The 27,410-nt window shown below is 44.0% G+C and overlaps 1 protein-coding gene across 1 annotated transcript in view; it reads right to left on the bottom strand.

Annotated features, from left to right (window-relative positions):
* Positions 1-27,410, bottom strand: part of MGAT5B (alpha-1,6-mannosylglycoprotein 6-beta-N-acetylglucosaminyltransferase B) — a 171,318-nt gene that overhangs the window by 85,890 nt on the left and 58,018 nt on the right. The window contains exon 3 of the mRNA XM_053376036.1: positions 13,952-14,096. Coding sequence (XP_053232011.1) covers positions 13,952-14,096 — 145 coding nt within the window. The remainder of the gene's footprint in view (positions 1-13,951; positions 14,097-27,410) is intronic.

Raw genomic sequence — 27,410 nt, 5'->3', positions numbered from 1 at the left:
ATGATCAGTGCTAATTCAGATGAAATCAGAATTGGCTTCTGGGGGGACTTTTTAGCTGGAAAATGGGCTATACCTCTAATGAGGCCTAATGGTCAAGATTCCCAGCTGGTACAAAATTGCCACAGCTCAAATAAAAGGCTGTATTTTACTACAGATGGCAATTGGGTCTATTACTCACAGAGAGTTTTTACCAGTTCCATTAACTGTCAGCTGCTCTTTTATCAAAAAGTATTAACTCAGAAATGAGTGTTTGGCTATCGCACTCTCAAATGCTCCTTTCATTTCTTCCAAATGAGGACGTTGTGTCCCATTAGCTGTTCCGCAAGAATTTCTGTGAAATGTGCTATGGATGTTTCTGTGGAAACAGACTTCAGAGTTTGAGCCCAAGAAGGCTCATGGAATATTACACTCCCGTAAGCTATATTGGAGTAAGATAATGGCACAGATAGTCTCTGTCATGCCTCTTTGCATTTTTGTCACATAACTATCGAAAAGTGATATTTTAAGACAAATGACTGAACACAATATAGAGCGAGTTTCAATTTCAGAACCTATTCAGCCCTTTCAAATTGTTTAATGGGGGGCATATGGGGGGAGCAGATAAGGGGGCCACGTAGACAGGGGACATACATGCTTGTTGGAATTTAACCTGATCTTATACCAAGGGCCAAGCTACATGTCATGTTAAGCATATTTTAAAATGAGCACACTTCAGGGCAAATTTCCATTCAGATGGTTGTGGTGGGAAAGACTTAAATCCTGTCCCAGCCATTTCCCCTTCAAAACAACACTGATCAGCTGAATGAAGATGGGGAAACCTGATGCCATGGACCAGCTGGACATAGAGGAATGGTGGGAAGAACCAGCTGGGGAACCCTCAAGGGAAGAAAACTCAGAGCCAGGAGTTTGGTGGTGGGATGACGAAGAGTGGTCAGAGATAGAAGAGGGAGACAACCAGGAAAGAGCTTTCTTATAAGAGGGACCAAGTGTGATTTTCTGATATGATTTTCACTCCATACATCTCATTTAGAAATTAAGTCACACACTTAGTCCAAGAGTATGACTACGGCAAAGAAATCCCTCCCCATAAATCTCTCAGCAGACTTTTGAATATTAAGAGTGGCTGCTTTTAAGCCCCTCTCTACAGATCTATAGGGAGCTGATTGGCCAGAGAACCAGAGTTTGACAGAAATGTCTCTACAAGCCTCTTTCAGTTCATGGAAGTGTAAAGTGTGTGAGGGACAGGAAAGAGTATGTGGCTTTGAGGGTGGGGTTTTTTGGGGTGGGGTGGGTGGTTAAAAATCACCTAACATTCTTATTGGGAGGGCTGTGTCCCAGTAGCCGTAGTGGAAAAGCCTCCTTGTTGTGCTGTTGGTGGAGGAACACTTTTGGCACTATGTATAAAATCGTAGAGCTGAAAGGGATGCCACAGGTCATCTAGTCCCAAACCCATGACCCTGGGATTATGATCCATTGTTCTCTGTTTTTATGGCATTTTTGTATTTTACATCTTTGTAAGTGGCTTTGAGAATCTTTTATTGAAAAAAGAATAAATTATTATTATTAATGTAATTGTGTGTGTGTGTGTGTGTGAGAGAGAGAGAGAGAGAGAGATAGAGAGAGAGAGAGAGAGAGAGAGAGAGAGAGAGAGAGAGAGAGAGAGAGAGATATTTATAACTATACAGTCCCTGTATGTAGGTTGTACTGTGTTTTCCTAATAATCAAATGATACCATGGTATTAAGTAGAGTTCACAGAAATGCTGCCATTGGTGCATTCCCAGTCTGCTAGCACATTTTTCTGGTGCCTCGGTAGGCTACCGGCAGTGAAGTAATAAATGCTGTTTGTTTATATATAAGCTTGTTTTGTGGCAATGGTATAAATTCCACCCAAACGTTCTGGGAGCTTGCCAGCTATTGAAATTAAAGTAAATTACTGTAGGTTCTCTCAAATAATTTTTTCCCTGGGACCTTAAAAACGTTTACTAACAAAAATATAGTACTTTTATTCCTGAACATCAATATTGATTTTCCCTTTATTATTTTTAGATTTATATTTCTGTGTCTTGATTAAGATTCAGCTCACACTGCAGTTTATAATAGACTGACTACAGTATTTATCATCCTTCAAAAACTCCCTGTAAGATATATCTTTCCCCAAGGCAGCTCATTTTCAGTACGAGGTGACTGGGAGTTGACTCTTTTTTATATATATATATATATTTAAAGTGCACACATTAATTTAATTCCCCATTCCCCCGCTTTGTCTCTTGTCTCCAATTTTGCCACTCTGGCTTAGTTATAGCATGTTTATCTCTTTACCGGATGCTGTATCTTTATTGCCTCTTACAAAATGGGCATTACTAAAAGATGAATCTCTTACTGCTTTGTGCATTGTCTCCACAGCACAAACTCTAAATACATTCTCAGTGTAATCTGGTATTCTTAGCAGCTCGCTGTCAAAAGCAGTGACTTCAATGTGTGACAAATACAAATGGTAGAAAATAGGTATTTTTAAAGACAGAATGTGAGGGATGTGTTGGAATTGAACTATTATAAAGTATCATTCATTCATGGGTCTCAAATGTCTCTTTATATAAGGTGCATCAATTGCCTTCCTAACCAGGCAGTGAAGAGTGGTTTCAAAGCAGCGTTTGATGTTGCTTCTAGTTCAGCTCTTGTCAGGTGACACAAGAGAGCCAATAGGCATCTTTCTGGTGGAAACTCTGCTCTGGCTGCTGAGTCTGAGCAACTTGTTCCTTGAGTTGATTTCAGTGTCCATACCTGCCTGCCTGTCCACCTGTTGCTCGTTTTTTTCTCCAGACTAGACAAAGTCATTGCTACTATTATTCCCTGTAGGGAGCTTTCTGGGTGGAAAGTACTCTTCTCACAATTAATTGAAGCACATAACATGCTGGACAGAAGTCCACACACGTCACATGCACCATGAATATTTTTTAACTTTTCTTGTAAGGGCGGGGCCTGAATTTGAGACAGTCTTGGCATGGCTATAGGACTTGATGCCCTCCCACCCATGACGTATAATACTTTTTATTCAAAAAATGAACTCTATTCACGTGGAGGAAGCCTAAAAGGCCATTCACTGTTAATTACTCATTTTCAAATTGCCCCCCTTAAGAATCAAATTGCTCTCCGGTGGGACGTGTGCCCCACGTTGGGAACCATGGGCCTAGACCATCAGGGATGGGGAACCTCTGACCTTTCAGATGTTCTTGGACCAAAACCTCCCATCTTCCTTGACCATTGACCATTCTCCAGTGAGAACTGGAGTCTATCACCAGCTGGAGGACCACAGCTTCACCATTCCTGGTTTAGAGATGTGAAGGTTTGGGGGAAAACCAGAAAATGTGGAGTGGGGACACCCCCCCATTTTTCTGCAACCCCCATCTTCATTTTTCTGGTTTTCTCTCAGGCCTTCTCATCTCTATTCCCAAATGCCAGGAATTCTGTAACCTTATCTTTGTAAAAGCTGCTCCAGCACAGAAACAACCACGAATAAGCTTAACTCTCCTATTTCACATAAGAGGCACATTTTAAAAGAAGAAGGCACCTTCCATTTATTTTCCTTGAAGAATATCCAGCCATAGGAAAAAGTAGCCCAAGTCTGGCACACTTGTCCCTCCCTCCCATCTCCCCCAGCATACTTTGCTCTCAGCATTTCTGGATGTGCAGGAAACTCCCTGTGCCATGGCTTTCATCGGTATATGGTCTGAGATAGTATGACAACCCTTGGCTCCAAATGTCCGCAGTCAACAGTTTGCCACCAAATGTTAATGCAGAGAGAAGCTTCCCATGATAAATGGACTCTCCAGTGCATTGAAATTTAGTGCCAGAAAATAACAAAGGGGAAGAAATGCTGAGGAATTAGCTCTCAGGGAAAAGGAAGGAAGGAAGGAAGGAAGGAAGGAAGGAAGGAAGGAGAAAGTGAGGTTTAGTGGGAAATTAAGGAACCATCATAAGTATGAAAAAACGACAATCCCGCAATAATTTTCAAGATGAAGTCCCAAATTATTTTTAACATGAAACAATAGTGCATCTCATAAAAACTGTTGTGGATCAATGAACTGAGATTTGGCCTTACCCAGAGGTTTCTCAGGGAGGAACTCAATGGGAGATCTTTCTGTCAGCACGAGCATTTCAGCTTGCCAGACAGAACAATTTCCCCTCTCCTCCACCTGGGCTCCCCCAATGCATGCAGAGCCAATTTTTTTTTTGGGGGGGGGCATGCAGGAGGAGGAGACACAAACAAACCCTGTTGTGCTAGTGAAAAAAAATCCTTATGCGGGCTTCCACTAGCACAACTCATTAATTGAATCTGGCCACTGAAAACTTGCACTGTTCTCAGGCCTACTGCTACATATTGTTATGCTTTGGGAGGGTTTGGGAGGGTAGGCTGTATGCCTGGGCCCCCTTCTGATTCCTGCATCCAGTACCGATTCAATTTCTGGGATAGCCAGGCTAGCTTTAGATGAGGTAATGGCCCTTTAAGTATGGGACACTAAGGTAACAAAGTGGCTCTGTGCCAGAAGGCAAATAGATGTGGGGCCCCTCCCTCAACTCACTGATAGTTAGAAAGACAAAGGGCAGAGTTGAGTTATGTGAGCTAGAAGAAGTAGGTTGGGAAGCCAAGGAGACAGAACCATGCCCAAGTCCTGTTTGAATCCAAGGCTGTGACTATGGGAGAAATAACCCCCCCCCTTGGGGTGTAGATGCTGTGAACTGTCTCTCCTAGGTTCAGGTTGTATATATGTGTGTAAATACACCATATATCATAAAGACACCACAGCCTCTGCTGTCCCTCATTCTGAAGGAAATTGAACCCTGACTAAGAATCTTGCACCGCTCAGAGATTGAGGTGGCATGCTGCAATATGTAAAGTGGAAATAGAAGCAATATCTCTGCCGGGGATGTTTGGAGAATGAAGATTTTTATATGTGAGGATTTATGCATATACTTTTGCATCGTGTGCATGATTGATGAATAATGTTCAGATATTGTGAAGTATAACCTACTTTGGGACATAATCTAGGCTGGGAATCAATAATGTCAGTGCAGTTCCATGGAAGCAGAAAATCTCTATGTGGCTCCGGTCCACCCATCAATTAAACTATATGGTACTTGACTTAAAACTCTTGAATGCAATTCACTTTAACTTTTAACACTACAAAGGGAAGTTCCACACTTAAACATCTCATTCATGGAGACTCATCGGCTCCTGAGATGTGTACTCATGGGAGAATGGCACTTCATATGCCACAGCAAAATCACACATTCATTCCTCTGTCATACTGATATTAATTGCTGTGTGGGGAAAATAAAATAGGAAGCAGTCATGATCCTAATATAAGGTGTGTGGTTTATGTGACCAACATTTCAAAAAATTAAAAACAGGCAACAGACATGGGACAACTGGTGTGTGGATGAGCCTAAGTGACTATAATGTGTATCAAAGCAACATCATAATCTCTGATAACCACCTAGAATAGCCAAATTTGGTTATCAGTTTGGGAATCAAATAAGGCTGGACTCAAAGAATTTCTCAGGTACAGAGAAGTATATTACTTTGTCATTTTAAAAAATAAAACAAAATAACAGCAACAGACCACAGTGGTACCTTGGGTTAAGTACTTAATTCATTCCGGAGGTCCGTTCTTAACCTGAAACTGTTCTTAACCTGAAGCACCACTTTAGCTAATGGGGCCTCCTGCTGCCAGAGCACGATTTCTGTTCTCATCCTGAACCAAAGTTCTTAACCCGAGGTACTATTTCTGGGTTAGCGGAGACTGTAAGCTGAAACGTATGTAACCTGAAGCGTATGTAACCCGAGGTACCACTGTAATAGAGACCTGTGCTCAGAGCTTTCAAGGAGCTGCAGAACCTTGAAAGAGGCCAGTGACAACAAAAGCTTCTCTCCCATTGCAAATTACACCTGTGGGGGCCCCCATTCTGCACTGGAACTATAGTGGGGGCTAAGAAGTAAATCCCCCTTCCTTCATCCCCCTGCCCTGAAATGCCTGCATACGTTCTACAAAAAAACACACAATTACTAATTCTCCCATGAACGTGGCAAGCACAGGATTGCCACTTTCCCTTCCTTTTATATGCAGCTCTTCTCCTGTGTCTGACCTGCAGAAATTAAACAAGTGAACTAAGCATTATTCTTTGCTTTATCTCCATGCCAAGAAAAGCTTCCCTTGCAATTTTATGCTGTTAAAGGCACAGGACCAAGGAAACAATGTGGCGGCTCTCGCCACGCACCAACAGATGCATCTATTTGGGAATCTTTGGCGGGGCCAAACTCTAGCACTGTCGGCAGCCTCTGAAGTCATTGTAGTCCGCTGCCAACTACCCCTGACATCCTGTCGCGATTTCAGCATGGATAATGAATGAACGGGGACATGCTGTCTCTACTCTAGCTCCCTCTCCTCATTTTGATGCAACAGCAGCCATTCTTCACCACTCACTGGCCCAGAAGCCCCTGCTGTGCTCTGTTGCTGCTGCCGCCTGGGGATTGCTGTTATGTTTCCACCCAGGAAGAAGTAGCTGCATCTGAGCAAAGTGATGGATTGCCCAGGCGCTCTACGGAACACCTAGAGGTTCCATTCTCATTCTTCTTCATGAAGGGGTGTTGAAAACGAGCTGTTCTAATTTGATTTGGGATCTGCGTTTAAGTAGCAGAGACTTCTTCAAAAAAAACACCAATTTGGATAAAAGTGGTGCTGCAGATGGTGTGTTCCAGGAGCCCTGAACAAGAAAACAACATGCCAGTGCTATTAATTAGAAACCTCAAATGAGGTTTGCCTTGAAATTAACACCTTTTTATTGCATCTGCTTGCACCTAAACATCTGAAGAATTAAAAAGTGCTTGCCAGTCTCAGTTCTCCTGGTTCCAGAGAACGAGAGAAGTGAAAGAGAAGTTAAATCACAGCAAAGATGGCGTATGTCATACGTATGCACACACACACACACACACAGCAAAGCTGTCCTATTTATGTCCCACATACCCCTCCAAATAACTATATACCATGGGTGAGGGTAAGCTCAGATCACCCAGCCTACCAAGAAAACTGCAATACAGTGGTACCTCGGGTCAAGAACTTAATTCGTTCTGGAGGTCCGTTCTTAACCTAAAACTGTTCTTAACCTGAAGCACCACTTTAGCTAATGAGGCCTCCTGCTGCCGCCGCACCGCCACGTGGTTTCTGTTCTCATCCTGAAGCAAAGTTCTTAACCCGAGGTACTATTTCTGGGTTAGTGGAGTCTGTAACCTGAAGCATCTGTAACCTGAAGCGCCTGTAACCCGAGATACCACTGTATTCTCCTACACACTGAAAGAGCAAACGAGCTTGTCTGGCAAAGCCTAGGAAAGACCTGAACATTCCTCCATCTAGTCCTGAAGTGGAGATCAGTTCCAAGCCACTGCAACTCCAAGTCACTAGGATGCCTTGACCAGAAACTCAAAGCAGGAACTAGGTATGAATTCAATTCAGGATAGTAGCTTAGCACCACCTGGCAATTATTGTCCCTGGAAACCTGGCACTCTGTGCAATGGCAGAGCTCTGGTTCTGGGAATCAGAAGGCTGGGTTCATGACCCCTCTCTCCCTGGTCATGAACCAGTTGTCTACAGGAGTTTAACACTTTGCCCCACCTTCTTTTACATGGGTTAATGCACATTGGGATTTCCTCTAGGTTTTTCTTAGTATTTGCCACCAGCCACTTATATCCTATCCCCCCCAAACTCCAAAGGCAGAGAGTCCCTCCTAATGGCTTAAGAGTGTAGACTGTGGGTGGGTTCTCCTCTTCCTTTCGGAATGGAGTTATTCCAATTCCCCAGTCCCCACTTCTAATCTGGCCAGCAATGTTTATAGAGTGCAGGTGGGGGATGTGGTGCCATCCAGTGATGACTGGACTGCAGCTCCCATCGTTCCTGACCATCAGCCATCCTCACTACTGCTTTCTATAGAACACGTAGGCACTCAGGTTTGCTCTTGCTTTTTAATTGCATCATACCAGACTATAATGTTTGCCAGTGAAGTACCTTAACCACAGAAAGAGGAATGCATTGGCAGAACAAGCAATTTAGACAAAAGGAACTACAAGAGAATTTGACTATTCAAATTTGGCTCAAGCATTACATTAATTTGCAGAGCTGGTCCTAAGACTTAATTACTGGGCTAAAAAGACAGGGTGCTTCTCTCTTGACATTAAAGGACATTGACAGCATTTCCTCAGGATGGGCAGTGTCTGACACAAAGCCCCATCATGGGAAGACTGCCTTCTCTCTCTCTCTCTCTCTCTCTCTCTCTCTCTCTCTCTCTCTCTCTCTCTCTCTCTCTTCTCTCTCTTTCTCTCTTTCTCTCTTTCTCTCTCTCTGTTCAGAGCTGGAATGTTTCCTTATAGGAAGGCACAAGGGCTTAGCTATTTGCCAATTTGGGATCAACACTGCCAAGACTGGGCATTAATTACCAAGGGCAGATGAGAGAGGAGAACAGGGAGAACTATCTGTCCAAACAGATATTCCTTTAGCTATCACCACTTAACTGAGCGTTGTTTAGGTGAGCAGAAAGATGCATCCTGTGCTGAAGGCACTTCCCTAAAGCACTCCTGGCCTAGAATTAATCAGGGAATCAAGGGGTCAGCTCTTCTTTTCTTCTGGCTTATAAGTAACTAGTGTATCTGCATATATCCCAAGCGGTATTAGAAACACTAAGCAGCCATTTTGTCTAGGCAGCACAGACATGGCCTTTCTCTCCTGCAGCAGGGTTCAATTAAGCTAAGGGAGCCACTGGCGGAGGAAGAGGAGTGCGGGGGGAGTGCACCACCCCCGGCAGCACAACCCCAGTGGGGTGCCATCACGGCTGCCCCCCTTCCCGCTCTGGGCACCATGCCCCTGCAGGCGGCGTGCCAGGGCACACGGCACACCCCCAGAATGTGTGCCACGCCCTTGAGGGCAGCATGTCACGCCCTTAGGACATGCTCCAGCCCCGCCCCACCTGCTCTCTGTCCCCCGGTGCCAGAGCATGAAGCTCCACTACTGAAGGGAGCACTGTGGTAGCAGGTGCAGTGGTTTCTGCTCTGGTGACAAGACATTACTACTTGTTATTACATTGTGACAGGCATAATAGGCCACAAATGCAACTGTCAAATTCCCACTCAGTTAAGAAGCTCTCTGGGTGACCTTGGTCCAGTCAGCATCTAGGCTAACCTATTTTACAGGGTTGAAGTGAGGATAAAATGGGGAGGGGGGCAGTATATTTGAATGAGAAACTACCTAATTCAGGCGTCTCAAACCAATATGTGAACTGAAACACAGCCACCTTCACATTTCAGATTTTAGGATGCAGTTCTCATACAAAACCAATGTGTTAAAAAAAAAGGTGTTTATCAGGAGAAAGTGTGCATATAACTACATATATTGGTGAAGATAATATACAAAAATATTAGGGTACATTCAGTGGTTTTCTTCTAGAAAAATAGGTTCTGGTAGTCACCATGAAGTTGTTACAGTAAGCGCCACACTTTTAAACAACAACAAAAAGAGGTTCTGGTACTGCATACCCTTCTCCACCCCCCCCCCGCCACCCAATTCATCTTTATTGGTTTTTAGCAACAGAAATGCTTTCTTAACGTAAAATAACAGTAAAAAGTTTCAGTTTCAGTTATATACCAGCGATAGAAGACCTTCATGTAGTTTTCCTTACCCTTGAGTACCCCCTGGGGGGGAGCACTGGGTACATTAGTCACAACTATATACAAAAGTGAGCTTCTTCAGAGAAATTCACACTAAATTGCTGCTGAATTTTCATGGTGAGTTTTTTTTAAAAAAGAACTGAATATTGCTGCAGAAACATGGAGAAATGAATTTAAGATTGGAAAAATGAGAAACTGAGGAAAACCAAAGTTGGCATATTCGTTACCCTGAGCTCCAGTTATCTAGGATAAAAAGGTAACAAAGAAAACAAAGACATCCAAGTTCTGGGGCAAGTGCCAAATTCAGTGAAACTATTTGTCAGAAGAGACCTGAAGAATACCCTGGATTCCTTATGCACTTTGCAGTCTCTCCATCATACAGGTGTATCCATAGCATGTAGGTAAGGAGCTGCTCTCCCTAGATAGCCATCATAGGCAGCAGGCTAGATCCCACTGGATCCTGAACCCATGACTTGGGAATATCAAGCAGCTGTTCTTACACATTCACATGCCATCCTTTCACACAAACAGCATTTGGGAGTAAGCTTTGTTGTCTGCCATTTCTTTTTCTGATGTTCTTGGCTGTTTCAATGTTTTATATATTGATTTTTGCTGTTTAAACGTGGTCATGGATTTTAATTAATTTTATTTGGCTGGCTCGGCACCCCACTTTCAGACACCCAACTGAAAAGCAGTATAGAAATTTCGCAAACAAGCAAACAAACATCCGTGCACCCACTCGAGCAGTTGATCAATAAACTGAAAATCCTGCCAACAGCATCCAGCCCCATCTGTTTCTAGGCCTTGCGCCCTAATAGTCCCTTACATCCTTGAGAATTTTAAAAATGTTCATAGCCGTTCTGTAATGCCTTCGTAACAAAGCAAACAGCTAGGGAGATCTTGTTTCAAATCAGCTGAAAACCATTTAACTAATAAATCCAGAGGTTTCAAATGCCTGCATTTACTTCAAGATTATTATTGTTACTATTTGGTCAAGTGCATCTGAGTTTAGAGAAGGAGATAAACACGCTATTTTCCCACAAATCTACATGATCTGTGAATTTGAATGTGCCACTTCATTTGTCTCTCTACCACTGTATGACATGCCCTAAATGATTATCCAGAGCTAGCTTTGACTTCTCATATAGATAACTCACATAACCCATTTACAGGTCATAACATTTCTGGTGGCCTGAATGTCTGTTTCCCTTTCAAAGATTAGAAGAAGAAAAAAATCATGCCAGGGAGTATTGGTGCTGGCTTGCACCCATGACTGAGAGGGCTGATATCACATGCACAGCGCCCTGACATCGCACAACATCATGACGTCACAAGCACGACATTGTGACGTCCGACACATGACGTTGCATGACATCGTGAGATTGCTGCTGGATATTGAGGAGCCTGAGCCCCCTCCTTAAAACTTTGGGGGTCTAAAGTTCCTCTGCCCCCAGAGCTGATGCCCCTGCCAAGGAGACCTTTGATCTAGGGGCCAACAAGCTTTCAGATGGAGAAAAGTGTGGCTAGTGGGGTGAGGAGGAGGAGGAGGAGAGTTTGCCAAAGCAAACCTGCAGTCAACTTAATACTCTGCCACCCAGTTATTTGCTACTAACTTAATCAAAGCTTAACTTCAAAGCAGATTGCTGCTGCATTATAGAGGAAATTGGCAGCTCTCTCTTTCAAAAGCAGGCTTGGACCATTGAACTGGAATGAAGCCAAAGACCAGGGGCTTATTAAGTCCTTTGCTTCTTATTGGGGCTTAGAAGAAGTAATGGTGTGCAGATATCTCTCTGTACTACAAGCCCTGCAGTGAAAAGAAAATAAGATAATTGGGAAGGAGCAAGACTGGGCACCACCATCGATTTCAGCTGCATAGTCCAGATAAAAAGTGGCTTAGCACCTTTGGAGCTCTCAATGGTGCTGTATTGTATCATACAGCAACGCAATTTTCAGCACTTTCCCCGTGTGTGAGTGTGTGTGAGTGTGTGTGTGCTACAACCAAAATGCATTAACTTCATAAAACCTTCTCATACGTTATTGATGTCCAATATCTGCTAAATATTCAATGCCTCAACGCCTGAAGTCAATTTTGACTTCCAATATTTGATAGACTATGCATGCTATTTAATATCTATTTGGTGATTGATTGTATTAATATTTGACCTTCAGTCATTCCTAACCTATATTCTATAGCCTACAGCAAGAGCATTTGATATTCTGCATGTAATATGCACATTCAGGAGCAATTCCACACACTTTTACCAGGGAATGATTCCAGTGGGGTTTACATCTTATTAGACTTGCACAGGATTGTGTTGTCATCCTGGCTGGTTTGAGTTTTTTCCAGAGTGAGGCTTGAAGCGCTACAAAAACCTGCAAAATCTGTTTCACCTGAGACCTTGGGAAGACAGGAAATTAGCATGAGTATCACCTCTAAGTCTCTGAAAGCCTGTTCAGAGGCAGTTTTAGGGTAGCATGACCAGTTCAGCAGTACTGGGTACCAGAGCTGCAGGGGGCGCTGCAACAACGATGTAGAGTGGAGCGTAAGAGGCAGGGGGTGCCATATTTTAGCATTTCACAGGCCCCCTCTGAAATTTGAGAGCCCAAAGTCTGCCACTGGCCTGTTGACCTCCCGCCTGGAAAGGTTTTTGCTTCATTTAAAATTCCAGTGAAATTGAGTATGACAGGATAGTTGTGAAAAAAGAAAGACCCATTAGTTTTATTGAGGTCACTTCAGCCCAAGTAACTTTCTTCAGATTGGAGCCACTGTTTGTTCACAGCCTAAGTAAGCAAGGGAAATTTATTGTCTGAATACACAAAATACTTTGAAGTGGATAATGAGCGAGAAAGAGAGGGGAGGGAGTTTGTTTGTTTGTTACTAGATTATTGTGGTGTTAATTACTTTGAATATTAACTTTGTTCCATGACAGTGCCCAACTTTTTTGTTCTTTAAAAAATGTTGTTTCCATTGTTAACAATTGCACAGTCATCAGAAACTAACCATGCACACTCTCAAGAGCTAGATCAAGTTGAAATCAAATTAAAAGCTCTACATTTCAAAACACGCAGTCAATCCATCATACAAATTAACTGACGTTGTTAGCCTTAGTAAAAACTGAATTGCACTTCCAGTCATTATTTTAAAACCAATCATTTATGTGGAGGTAATTAGTCATTTTATGGTGCCTACAGAATTTCTGATTCCATTCCTTATGGAGATGCTGTTTGATAGTAACTTATTAAAGGGTATTTACCTCCCTACCCACACAGTCCGCAGCTGATTCTTGGATCAGATTCCCCCGGATAAATAATTTATGTAACTGGATTGCTCAAGATCAAGACTGTGCTTGAAGCTCAAAACCCTCCACTCTCTAATACTAAATGGCAATAGGAAAAACCCACAATTGAAAACCTAGTGCTATTGAAGAGAGTTGCCACTGGAGAAATAGACCTTACAACTAACATTAATGATACAGTACCTGTTGCACCACTCACCAGTGCTCTTGACCCTTCTCCATCACTTGCAAGGAGCAATACTGAAACCTTACTTGCTAAGCAGGGTGGACCATTAACCATGAAGGTAATGTCCGGTTCTCCGGTTAAAAAATAGCAACCCATCTAATGATTTAAGCCAGGGACAGGGAATCGATGGTCTTCCATGTGTTATTGGCCTCTAGCCAGTGGTGTGTGGTCAGTGGACTAGAGGGACTAATCCCCTAAATGTTCCCCTGGCACCTCCTTCTCGAAGCCAGGAAAGCTTCTGCCCGGCTTAGAGAGGGAGGCACAATGCTCTAATGGGTCCAAAAGCCCTCCTGCCTCCTTCCCAAAGCTCAGGAAGCTTCTGTCCAGTTTAAGGAGGGAGGTGAGATGTTCACTTCTGTGGCCCTCCCCTCCCCACCCTCGCAAGCAGGCGGCTCTGGCCCTAACTGTTCTCCTTTGAAAAATTTCACCACATGCCACTGCCTCCAGCTCCCATTAGCCCCAACAAGAACAGCCAACAGTAAGAGATTGTGGAAGATGTAGCCCAAGAACGCCAGTAGGGCCACAAGTTGACCACCCCTGAATTAAGCTATATTCCTGAACCCATAATATGCTGACCAAGGGCCTGCCATCAGAATCAAAGAGCTGAGAAATCAGAGCATGCAGATCTGGGTCTCACCCACTTCTTGGATCCAGGAAAAGAGGAACCTGTATCAATGAATGCTTCAGGCCAATGTTTCATATCTACTGGTACTACTAACCTGTCCATAGGGAAATGTGTCTCCTCCCCTTTCCGGAAGTCCGTGCTATTCTCCAGCCTGGCTAGCACATCCATCCTCTTCACCATCATCTCCAGCATGTCACTCATCTTCCGCAGCACCCCTCTGGACTCCAGAGCACCCATCACTGCAGCCATACAAAAAAGCAAGAGGTAAGCACAGTGGTCCTCAGGAGGCAGCAGAAAAGCATTCAGACAGGTGTGTGAAGTCGAAAGGCAACAATTGATTTTATAGTGAAAAAGATCATAGTGGGGTGTGCAGTATTGCTTGAAAAATGTAATACTTTCCAGTGGGCTGCATCCAGCTAAGTGACACTTTTGTGCACTTGGGTGTGTGTGGTCCAAATGAATACAGTGGTACCTCGGGTTACAGACGCTTCAGGTTACAGATTCCGCTAACCCAGAAATAGTACCTTGGGTTAAGAACTTTGCTTCAGGATGAGAACAGAAATTGTGCAGTACCTCAGGTTAAGAACAGTTTCAGGTTAAGAACAGGCCTCCAGAACGAATTAAGTTCTTAACCCGAGGTACCACTGTAAAAAATCCCTGTTCATGTTGATTAACTTCAACAGGTTTACTCTGAGTATGTCTAGTGCTGTATATAATATTGTATATTTATTATATTATATTATATTATATTATATTATATTATATTTTCACAACATAAATAATATAAATGATTCAGTATATCTAACATTTAGGCTGCAATCCCAGTGTATATGCACCTGGGTGTAAGTCCCATTGAATTCCCTGGGAGTTACCTCTGAGTAAAATACTCTGGAGTGCATTATAGAGGTTATCAGCTTCCATCACATAATGTGTCTGTACTAAGAGCCTTTAGCACAATGGTTGAATATCAGTGCCTATTAACTCAAGGGTGGGTTTGGAGTAAATGCACTGATACACTCAGGCACTACATTGCATGAAGATAAGGTGTCATCTGCCATGTTTTATGCTGACCCTGCTTTTTTTAAAAAAATGCTGACCCTACCATTTTATGCTGACTCTACCATTTTTTAAAAAACAAAACCCTGCCCTTTAAACACTGGGGTGACCTGGTGAGTCACCCTGAAGCTACACCTATTGCCTTTTATTTTCTCTCTTTTAGTAATGCACAAGAGACCTTATGATGAGGTTAGAGGGCAGAGAATTAGTTCCTATTGCATAATGCTAATACTCATTAAACTTATCATTCCACTCTCATAGACTCCTTTTAAAGAAGGTACAACACATTTTCATTTACACAGCAGCAGGGGTTAGAGCCTGCTGAGATGCAAACTGACACAGTTATGTAACACATATTTTGTAGCACAAAACACAGATCCGCAACCAGAAGCTGAATTTCTGGATGTCCCAGACAAGCAAAGCAAACAATCACCAAGTTACAATTGTCTTGGAGTACGGATACAATGGCAAGAAAGTATATCGTGGATTTTGATGTATTTTAATGTGTCAATTGCACTTGAAATGTACTTGCTCTGGTGTGAACCACAATGGAGTAATCGAACAGTGGTATAAGAATATCATTGGATTTGTGTATTTCCTCCATGAAGCACAGGAACCCTATCAGTAAGAATCTTGGCTATCCTATCATAAATAGAGACTTGTGGAATCATTCAGCTAAACCTTCTTGCTAACTATTTTGATTCATGCTGAAGGCAATTCGCTACAAAGCTGAACTCCACTCACCAGGGATAACAGCCCTGTTTTTGTTTACATCGTCACTTTTCCTGGGTAGAGAGGTTTTGCTAGGGTTGCCAACTTATTTGTGAGCTCTGCTCCAGTGCCTTTAAGAGCAGCCTAATGTGCAAAAATTAAGCAGGTGACTTTCCCCTATCACTTTATAAACAAGCAAATGGGATGGGCGGAAGTCACCTCCTTAATTTCTATATTTCCAGCTGTTCCTAAAGGCACTGTTGCTCCCCCATATGGAATCAGGATGCCATACACCACAATATGAAACACAATTAACTATTTAACTGCCAGATTCCATTTCATTCTTCTGTGCAGGTATCCTGCCTCACTATCTAGTCCTCTCCACTCTGGCTTCAAGCCTTGGGTTTGCTAAAAAAAAATGGTTCCCTGTTCTGCCTTGCCAAAGCACCTTAGAGATGTGCTGAGGAAGCTCTGACAGCTTCAGCATCACATACCTTGGGAGTAAACCTCATGAGGAGCCAGCAGCTCTAGCACTGCCCAAGGATGAGCTGGTAAGATGTAAGAGATTTTGCTTTAGGTAGACCTCTTGTCACTCAGATGCCTCAGGGGTGTGTATACCATCAGAAGAAGAAGAAGAGTTTGGATTTGATATCCCATCCTTTATCACTACCCTAAGGAGTCTCAAAGCGGCTAACAATCTTCTTTCCCTTCCTCCCCCACAACAAACACTCTGTCAGGTAAGTGGGGCTGAGAGACTTCAAAGAAGTGTGACTAGCCCAAGGTCACCCAGCAGCTGCATGTGGAGGAGCAAGGAAGCGAACCCGGTTCCCCAGATTACGAGACTACTGCTCTTAACCACTACACCACACTGGCAGATTTTTCTCTCTCTATCCCTCCACACTGCTTGATGTGACCTAATTATCTGGAAGCTAAATAAAGTGAAGCAGGCTGAATGCAAACCAAATGAAGCCCCTCATTGATAGTACAAAGGAGATAAAAACAACTCTCTTTTCAGGACCAACCAGAACAAGTGAGCCAAAACAAAGAAGAAAAAATTATGACTAGACCTCAGTAGGGGTTGGGGAAAGAAAGCTCTAAATGCTGCCCGGAAGGGGATCTAGACAACTTAAACAGGTGTGGTCATGCAGTTAAACTTTTCTTAGTTGGGCCAGACCAAACTCAAGAGCCAGGTTTCCCCTTCTTTGCTCCCCTGCTCATGCTACCCCAAGAAGCAAAACACCTCCCTCTGTTGTTCAAAACTCAGCTCCTCAAATGCTTAAGCAAATCATAAGTGGAAGTGAATTCTCAGGGCAGCCATTCACATAAGCAGCCGCCAGGTCCCTCAAGGACTTCTCCATACAGAGTTTTTATTTGCATCTTGCCTTGAGCAATCCCAAATGTTCATGAGCAGCAAAATGGTACTGAATGCATCACAATCCAGTACGGAATAAAATAAAGTTTGCCAAAAGCTTGCAATCAAAATGAAACAAGGAAAGTAGAAGGGAGCGAGCAAGAAGAAAAGTGGAATGATGGAATTATTCAAAAAAGAAATGTGTACCTAATATTAAAAAACAAATCAAACAAGCCATATAGTTCAGTTGTTCTTCAACCTTGAGGCCCCAGATATTTTGGACTCCCAACTTTCACCACCCTCAGCCAGCTTCGCCAATGATCTGGGATAATGGAAACTGCATCTAGAAAACCAAGTTTGAAGAATACTGCTGTGGGATATATATAATAGCATTTGATACAGAGTTGACTTGGGGTGTGTGCATGTTGTTTTTTAAATGAACAGAAGCTCTCTGGCCACAATCAGCAACTGAAGCTTTTGCAATCAGTCTGTTCCTCTGGAAGAGAACACCTGCCTTTTACAGGCATAGGGCTGCTGTCCATTAAAATTGTGGAAACCCTAATCAAAACACATCCCTGTTTAGAAAAGGGATATTTGGCTATTTAAGACACAACAGTCCTCCAGGAACTGCTTCACTGAAATGAAATAATAATAATAATAAATAATAATAATAATAATAATAATAATTATTATTATTATTATTATTTATTTATACTTCCTAAACTGGGATGCCTTCAGATGTCTTTTAACGTGCTAGAGTTCTGTCTGGTCCTGTTACATGGGATCAATTCCAATCTGTTACCTCCGAGGATGTGGACAGGCTGCTTGGACAAGTGAAACCGACCACCTGTCTCCTTGATCCTTGCCCATCCTGGCTGATAAAAGCAAGCCGGGAAGGGCTGGGCGATGGGCTCTGCGGGGTGGTGAATGCTTCCCTCTGTGAGGGAGCCTTCCCAGACCCGCTGAAAGAGGCGGTCATTAAACCGCTTCTTAAAAAAACATCTTTAGACCCGGCCAATTTGGCCAACTATCGCCCAGTCTCAAATCTGCCATTCTTGGGCAAGGTGATTGAGCGGGTGGTTGCTGAACAACTCCAAGCACGCCTGGAGGAAACGGACCATTTGGATCCCTTCCAATCAGGATTCAGGCCTCACCATGGGACTGAAACTGCCTTGGTCGCGCTGGTTGATGATCTCCGGCGGGCTAGGGACAAAGGTGAGAGCTGTTTCCTAGTTCTGCTGGATCTCTCAGCGGCCTTTGACACCATCGACCATAACATCCTTCTGGACCGTCTAGAGGGGCTGGGAGCTGGGGGCACTGTCATACAGTGGTTCCGCTCCTTCCTCCTGGGCCGTGTCCAGAAAGTGGTGGTGGGGGATGAGTGTTCAGACCCCTGGGCTCTCACTTGTGGGGTGCCTCAGGGTTCTGTCCTCTCCCCCATGCTTTTTAATATCTATATGAAGCCGCTGGGAGAGATCATCAGGGGGTTTGGACTGGGTGTTCATCAGTATGCAGATGACACCCAGCTCTACCTCTCCTTTAAATCAGAACCAGTGAAGGCAGTGAAGGTCCTGTGTGAGTGCCTGGAGGCGGTTGGAGGATGGATGGCGGCTAACAGATTGAGGTTGAATCCTGACAAGACAGAAGTACTGTTTTTGGGGGACAGGGAGCGGGTTGGTGTGGGGGATTCCCTGGTCTTGAATGGGGTAACTGTGCCCCTGAAGGACCAGGTGCGCAGCCTGGGAGTCATTTTGGACTCACAGCTGTCCATGGAGGCGCAGGTTAACTCTGTGTCCAGGGCAGCTGTCTACCAGCTCCACCTGGTACGCAGGCTAAGACCCTACCTGCCCGCAAACTGTCTCGCCAGAGTGGTGCATGCTCTAGTTATCTCACGCTTGGACTACTGCAACGCGCTCTACGTGGGGCTACCTTTGAAGGTGACCCGGAAACTGCAATTAATCCAGAATGCGGCAGCTAGACTGGTGACTGGGAGTGGCCGCCGGGACCACATAACACCGGTTCTGAGAGATCTGCATTGGCTCCCAGTACGTTTCCGAGCACGATTCAAAGTGTTGGTGTTGACCTTTAAAGCCCTAAACGGCCTCGGTCCTGTATACCTGAAGGAGCGTCTCCACCCCCATCGTTCAGCCCGGACACTGAGATCCAGCGCCGAGGGCCTTCTGGCGGTTCCCTCATTGCGAGAAGTGAGGTTACAGGGAACCAGACAGAGGGCCTTCTCGGTAGTGGCGCCCGCCCTGTGGAACGCCCTCCCATCAGATGTCAAAGAGATAAATAATTACCTGACATTCAGAAGACATCTTAAGGCAGCCCTGTTCAGGGAAGTTTTTAATATGTAACGCTGTACTGTTTTTAACACTGATTGGGAGCCGCCCAGAGTGGCTGGGGAAACTCAGCCAGATGGGCGGGGTATAAATAATAAATTATTATTATTATTATTATTATTTTAAAAGTAAGATAGATGCTTATTTCCTTGACATCTGATGGGAGGGTGTTTCACAGGGCGGGCGCCACTACCGGGAAGGCCCTCTGTCTGGTTCCCTGTAACCTCACTTCTCACAATGAGGGAACTGCCAGAAGGCCCTCGGCACTGGATCTCAGTGAACAATGGGGGTGGAGACGCTCCTTCATGTATACAGGACCGAGGCCATTTAGGGCTTTAAAGGTCAGCACCAACACTTTGAATCGTGCTTGGAAATGTACTGGGAGCCAATGCAGATCTCTCAGGACCGGTGTTATGTGGTCCCGGTGGCCACTCCCAGTCACCAGTCTAGCTGCCGCATTATGGATTAATTGCAGTTTCCGGTCACCTTCAAAGAGTTGCATACATTTAATGAAGTAAAAGAAGAGAGGTGTGAAAATCAACCCACTTTACACCCTGGCCTCAATATGCTACATATACGACAGTGCTTCCAGAGGCGAATTTAGGGCAGCGTGACTGGTTCTGCTGCACTGGGTGCTGAGCCTAGGGAGCACCACAGAGCACCTCAGCTATGATGTAGTGAACTGAGCAGGAAAGAAGTTGAGAGGTGGGTAGCGGGCTCTGAATTTTGGCTTCCCACAGGACACTGCTGAAATAAGAAAGACCCAAGTCTACTCCTGGTGCTCCCAACCAAGTATGTTCTATTCCCTTTCATATGCAATCTGTTCATAGGGATGGAGGAGAAATATAACTCAATTCACAGTTAAAGTCAAGTATCTTCTGCCACAAGGACTGGGGACTGGTGGCCCTCCAGATGTTGTTAGACTCCAATGCCTATCAGCCCTGGCCAGCATGGCCAATGACCAGGGATGCTAGGAGTCCTACAACCAAGGATTCCTTGTCTCTGTTCTCACACATATTTTCATACCAAACATCGTTTTGACGCCTCACTTCCTATTAGGGTTGGGGAGGTGTATACCATCCAGCAATGTTACATGCTACAGCAAAAAAACACAACCTTCATTTTGAACATATGGAAACTTAAAGGGAGTCGCTCACACCCAACCAGATTGCTGTCCCAAGTGGTTTGGTATCTAGTCGATACGTAGGTCACAAAATGTGCCTTACGGGCAATGCACAGCCTGCAGGCCGCATGTTGCCCACCTCTGCCATAAATCAGCTTCGAGATGGAGGATTTCTCATATTCTCTAACTTCAAGGTTAATCAGAGCAGTTTCGTTTGCTGGGAAAGACAAGCAACCACCAATCCTCGGAGACTTGCATGGAGAACAGGCCACCACGTTGTGCTTATGTGGGCTTTAATATATTGTATTTCCAGTATATATACAACACAAACCCATTACCAGTAGAACTTCCCCAAGGGACACTAGCAACTTGCAGCTCTCAGCATTGCAAAGACCTGCTCCAGGCTATGTCCTTGTTCATACATCATTTGTAAAATCACACATTCACTTTCTGCTGCAGACTCTCTTTAGCTGGCATATGGCAGTGATGTATGATGCAGAAGTGACACCATTAAATTATCTGAATCCCAGGTAGAACTTTTTGTATGTTATATAAACAATAACTGCTGAAAGAAATGAACACGGTGGTTGGAACTGCAGAAAATATGCACTCTCAATAGCAAAGTAATTCACTCCATGCCAGGCATGTACTTGCATATACAAACACTACATTTCTCAGATGTGGTCAAGGAGCAGAGGTGGTGGTGGGAGGCAGGAGCAATGGAGGATGGCTGCAGAAGAAAGCATTATTACATTCATATTTCACCTTTACTCCAAGGAGCTCAAGCTGTTGTACATCGGTGTTCTTCAACCATGCGTCCCTAGGTGTTGTTGGACTGCAACCCCCATCCATCTCCAGTCAGCTTAGTCAATGGTAAGGGATGATAGGAGTTGTAGTCCAACAACATCTGAGGACCCAAGGTTGAAGGACATGGGTATACATAGTTCTCCATGCTCAACCATGCCCCTTTTATGCTTATGACAAGCTTGTAAGGTAGACTATGTTCTTATTCTCTCAGAGGTAGTCACTGATCCAAGGTCACCCAGGGAGCTTCTTATGATCTGAACCGGGTCCAACACTACACTACTCTGAACACTGCACTGCATCTACACCTCACCTCTTCTCTCCTTACCTGCTCACCTGCCCCTACCCTAAACCCTTGTGGAATAGGATCCAGGGCAGAGTGCAACTGTCCTGTCCACCTCCATGAATGCAAGCACCTCTCTTTTCTCCATAGAGCTTTTTAGAGCCATCTCAATCCCATAAATGCAAGTATTCCATGATACAACAAACTTATCCATTCTATACCAGTTATCATTTGGAGGTAGTTATATGGTTGCTACTTAGATTCATAATATGTGACACCTATATCATACCCCTCAATTGCCCTTATTAAATTGGGACATCCTGTTTTAGGGGGCACCGTGCGCTCAGCACAGCACCCCCAAACACACAAGATTGCAACCTCACGTGGGTCCTGTGACTTGTGCAGGAGCGCAGCCGGGAAGATACATGTCCCAGCTTACGGCTTCAACATATTGGAGGGTGTGTTATATAAAGAGGCAGTTGCCTGTAGCCTTCAACTGAAAAACCCAACCAAGAATCAAGTCAAGACTTCAGTTCATGGGTGTGCTCTCATTCATTGCAGTGGCTGGAATAGGGAAGGCCAGTTCCCCACTGGCCCTTAAAAATAAAGGGAAAAAGAAGAGACCACCACCCCTTGTAGTTACTGTGCAAGTCAAACCTGAGCCGTCTAAATCATTGGCATTAAAAACAGATACCAGAGCTATCCTTGGAGAGCTTTTTGGAGACAGAGAGAGGCTGAGTCCTTGCCTCCTTTGTAGAGCATGGAGCAAAGCATTTCATCCTGTTCTCAAAGCAGTGAAGTAGTTAGATACACTAACATCACTGCCCACAGGATACTCCTAGAGAGGGGGGGGTATGCTTGGGCTGCTTCTCGCTGCAATTGCACCCAACCCAATGCTTCCAAACTTGCTTTGTGCATTTAAACACAACTCCCAATCAAATGCCATGCTTCTTCAGATTTTGCAAGGACTTTTGGTGTGCAAAACATTGTAAATGTTGTACAAAAGATGACTACAAAATGTGCATCTTATGGATGTAAGTCAGACAGTGAGTCGCAAACAGAGGATTGTGGCTGGATGCATTTAAAAGTGTGTGTTTATGTAAAAATGTGTAGAAAATGTACACAATGGGACAGGAGAGGACAGAATAGCATGCAACAGGATGGAGCACACCTATGATCAAAAGGTGATGGAGTTGAGAAGGGCCTTAGCTCAATGGCAAAGCATTTGCTTTGCATAAAGAAGGTCCTGGGATCAGTTCTCACATCTCCAGGTAAGAGTGAGAGTGACCCTTGCCTGATACCCTGGGAAGCCACTGCCAGTCAGTGTAGACAATTCTGGAGCTAGGTGGATCCTGGACCAATAGGTCTGACTCAATTCCTATGAGTTGCTGATCATCTCATTTCCATGTGCTCCTCATTCTCCCATGTGTTCCATGGGAGAACCCTTAAAACTGCTCCTTTGAGGCTATCGCTAAGTTCCAAGTTGCGGCTGGCAGTTTTGTTATTTTGTGTTCAGAACCAGAGCATTCAAACACAGAAAAAAGCCCAGAGGATTTGAATAATCCATTCCTGTAGCCACACCTTTTTTGGAAAGCACTTTGGAGACTGGAATTGGCACAGTGCTCTGTGCTGGATTACAGAGGGAGAGCGAGCAAGCAACCAGCTATTAATTATACAATAAACATGCATCCAGCTAAAAAGTGACTGCTCGCCTGAAGGGCTAAGCGCAGCCACTGCTTCTTCGCTGCCTCCTTTTGTGTCTATATTATAACCACCAAATCTGGACCCATTCCCAGGTATTGGGGAACGAGAATAATAGTCCCCAGCAGGCAGAACATTCGAAAAAGAAAGTCCATGGAAACAGAATCAACTTGCAGCTGAGTAATTGAGGGTGACCCCCGACACTATTTTATTAAAGTTTCAGATCTGCCAAAATTTCTGCTGTGGGCTTTAGTGAGGACTCTGAGATTATGAAGAAATTCAGAAAAGGGGCTGACTAAGGAGAAGAGGAAGGCGGGGAGTCTGAACGGAAGAAGGGCACAGACACCAGGGAGGAACAGAAAAATGCTGCAAGTGAGTTATTAAACTAATGAATGAACACCATAAAAGCTGAGCTGAACATTCCCCAGAAAATTGGTGTCTAATTGGTTGAGGAGATTTGTGCAATGCAAATTAGAAGGAAGATTCTTGTTAAATTTTCCACATTCCAGTTGGATAACATGCATGAACCATTTGTAAATGTCCTGCTATGGGAAGGGCATCTGCCTTAAATTCTATTTCAGAAAGGCTCCTTGCCTCTCTCTCCTGCATTTGCTTAGCAAGTGTATCTGGCGCATTCATTGGATTTGCCCATATGGGGATGCTTCATAAGGAAGTCTACTGCATGTTGCTATCATGTTTTGATATGTATTCAAAATATCAGTTGGTATTGATGAAGTGTAAGGAAAGACGGATTCTCATACTAAATTTCTTCGCTCGGGTGTCTTTGCGCACACAGTCACAATTGCTGGACAAAGTACCAGTGAACATGTGGTACATGTCCAGAATTCTGCAGTGATTTCCACAATAATGGCAGCTGTGTAGCACTGCACAGAAATAGTTGCAAAGAGGGATTGGCATTTGTCTGATTCACATGACTGTGTACACGGGAATGGATTCTCGTGGAGAAAATTTAGCCTGCTATGATGGTGTAAACCAGAAGCCAGAAAAAGACTGTATTGTGCTTTGAAAGTAGTACAGGAAGTATGGCCTACACCACTGGTTCCTAACCTTTTTTGGCCATGCGCCACCTAAGCATTTCTAAAATCCTGATGCCTCCCCCCCCCCCCGCATAGCTGTCAACTTTTCCCTTTTGTTGCGAGGAATCCTATTCAGAATAAGGGAATTTCCCTTTAAAAAAGGGAAACATTGAAAGCTATGCCCCCCTGTGACATATAATTCTTATTATTCAAAAAGTGAACTCCTATTCACAAGGAGGAAGTCTAAAAGGCCATTCATTGTTAATAACTCATTCTTGAATTTCCCCCCTTAAAAATCAAATTGTCTCTCTGTGCAGTGTGTGCCTCACATTGGGAACCATGGGTCTACACAGAGGCAGCCATAATTTCTATGTACAAATCCCCCTGAGAGTGATGGAATGTCATCCTGTCCCGTGGCTTTGAGGGGAATTTGCTGTATTGCATTGCACTGCTGTATTGTGTGGGGTGGCAAAGAGCACCCCCCTCAACAGCTGCTCCATGGTGTCCACCTGTTTTTAAAAGTTTGAAGGAAATAATATCTTTTACAGAAACAGAGGCAGTGCCACAACCCTTAAATGACCTTGTAAACACCTTTATTTATTTTTTACCTCTGTGTTTTTCATGCCAAATTTTGAAGACTTAAATTTACACAACAGTGGGTTGAGATGGCTTTAATATCAACCCTGTTTAACACTTGGACAGAGCAGTTTTTAATGGGCCTGTCCATTCATAACTCATCTCCAGGGGCTTGGATGATAAAGGAGACCCTCCTCGACTCACACTAGATATGGACTTGCTGGAGTGAGGGTTCAGGCTCTGGGAAAAGTCTCACATAGGGAGTGGAGGGGCAAGGAAAGTAATTTTGTCACAGGAGCAGAAATGGAAGAGTATCTCCTTGCCGACTGCTCTCAGGGTCAAAGTGAAGTTGAACTTAAAGTTCTTTTGTTAGACTTTTCAGCACAAAATTGGTGAGGTGAGCAGTACTGCAACTGAACCCAAAAAACTTTTGGGGCTGGGTTGTGTCCACCACCCCGCTCCTCATGAAGCCCCCTGGGAATGATATGGCCTAGTTCCCATAGTACTTATGGGAAATAAAGTGGCAACCTCTAGCAGCAGCAGCTGTTGCAAGACCCCAAGCTTGCCCCCAACAAAACACCCAGTTGTATCCCTCATGTCACTGCTTGTGAATGGCAAACTGAAATGGAGGAAAGAAGATTTTGATTCAGCCCTAAGTCACACTGACACACTCAAGGATCCATAAAGCTTGAATCCATGACCAGGCCTTACACTTATACTATGGGTAGGCAAATTAAGGCCCGGGGGCTAGATCCGGCCCAATCGCTTTTTAAATCCAGCCCGCGGACGGTCCGGGAATCAGCGTGTTTTTACATGAGTAGAATGTGTCCTTTTATTTAAAATGCATCTCTGGATTATTTGTGGGGCCTGCCTGGTGTTTTTACACGAGTAGAATGTGTCCTTTTATTTAAAATGCATCTCTGGGTTATTTGTGGGGCATAGGAATTTGTTCATTTTTTCCCCCAAAATATAGTCCGGCCCCCCACATTGTCTGAGGGACAGTGGACCGGCCCCCTGCTAAAAAAGTTAGCTGACTCCTGACTTATATTGTGCAAGAAAACATCAAGCACATCTCTTCCAGCCACAGAAACAAGGGCAACCAAACCTCTATGCTTGCTTCCTAAAATCCTGTAAATTTAAGCTTTTGTCTTTTCCCCAAAGGTATCCTGCTTGCTATAGCAAATCACCCACGTTGCACCGCACAGTCAGAAAATTGATTTGTTCCTTTAAATAAAATTATACCAAAAGGAAATGTTTAAAAAAACAAAAACCTGACTCCATCCTTTTGCTCAATATTTTTCCTTTCATGGATCATTTTCCATGCTAGGGACTGGGGGTGGTGGAGGTGGACCACATTATCACCTGCCGTTCCCAGCAGAGGAGTGCAGCTTTTTTCTTGCAGGAATTCTCTGCGCTCACTCGCTTGCTCGCTCTCATTCTCTCTCTCTGTATTTCCCCCCAGGGCTTATGAAGAATAACAAGAGATCTATGACAAATTTGGCAACAATTATTATGGCATCTTTCAGAAAGTTTGCTGTTGCTGATTGCATATGCTGATGCAAGTCTTTGATATAATGCTGAAGCTAGAATTAAGTTGTCCTAAACAGAGAGCTGATTTCTGGACACCTGCAGAACTAGAGCTCAGTTAACTGAAAATTAGTAAAGAGACAGTGAGGGTGGGATATATATATATATATATATATAGAGAGAGAGAGAGAGAGAGAGAGAGAGAGACGGGGGAGGGAGCTTTTCCTACCCCAGTTAGTGTGGGATGTAACATCACTGAAGCAGTCAAATACAACATTTCCTGTTTGTCCAGAGAATGGACACACAGGGAAATGTTGCTCCAGCCAGGAGGACTTCCTGTCACACCTGGTCTGGAGCATCTTCCCCCTGCGTGTGACCAGGTAGATGGGTGTGACCCTGGCAGATCCTACACAGTGAATGAAGAGACCACACCAAGACCTCAAGGGTGCGGATGTGAACAACATGCACACAGATTTCCCCAGAGAGATTCCACCTGGCCTATGACATGACCTCACCCATGTAGAAAGAGCATTGGCTAGAAATGGCCCAGTTTTAAATGAGAAGATACAATAATGGAGAAATCAAAAGCAAAAGTAGACATCTGAGAGAGCACCACTAATTAAGCTGGGTTCGGGGGGAAATCTCCTAATGAATATGGATAATAAACAAGGGTAGGCAAGAAAATACAAGTAAAAACCATGCATGAAATTAATTGGAGTTTGCTGAAGAATGACAGCTTTCCCCCCATGAAAGGCGGCTGCTCTTTAAGACAATTAATGAATAGGGCAGAGATTTTCATATGGTACTTTGAAATAATGACCATAATCAATCACCTCTCACTATCTCAGGAGATGCGACAGCAAACACGGAGGAGGTTTGAGGCAGCTACATATGAAGTTGCAGAGAGGCACAGAGCTAAGTAATTAGAAGTAATAGGATGAAAGAAAAACTGGATGGAGACAACTCCAGAACCCAATGCTTTACTTGAAATATGTGGCATTTTTCTCAGGGAAGAAGAGAAATGCCAATCTAGCTGGAGAAC

Source organism: Podarcis raffonei, chromosome 2, assembly GCF_027172205.1.
Source record: "Podarcis raffonei isolate rPodRaf1 chromosome 2, rPodRaf1.pri, whole genome shotgun sequence".
Classification (NCBI taxonomy): domain Eukaryota; kingdom Metazoa; phylum Chordata; class Lepidosauria; order Squamata; family Lacertidae; genus Podarcis; species Podarcis raffonei.
This window is presented reverse-complemented; position numbering and strand designations above follow the sequence as displayed.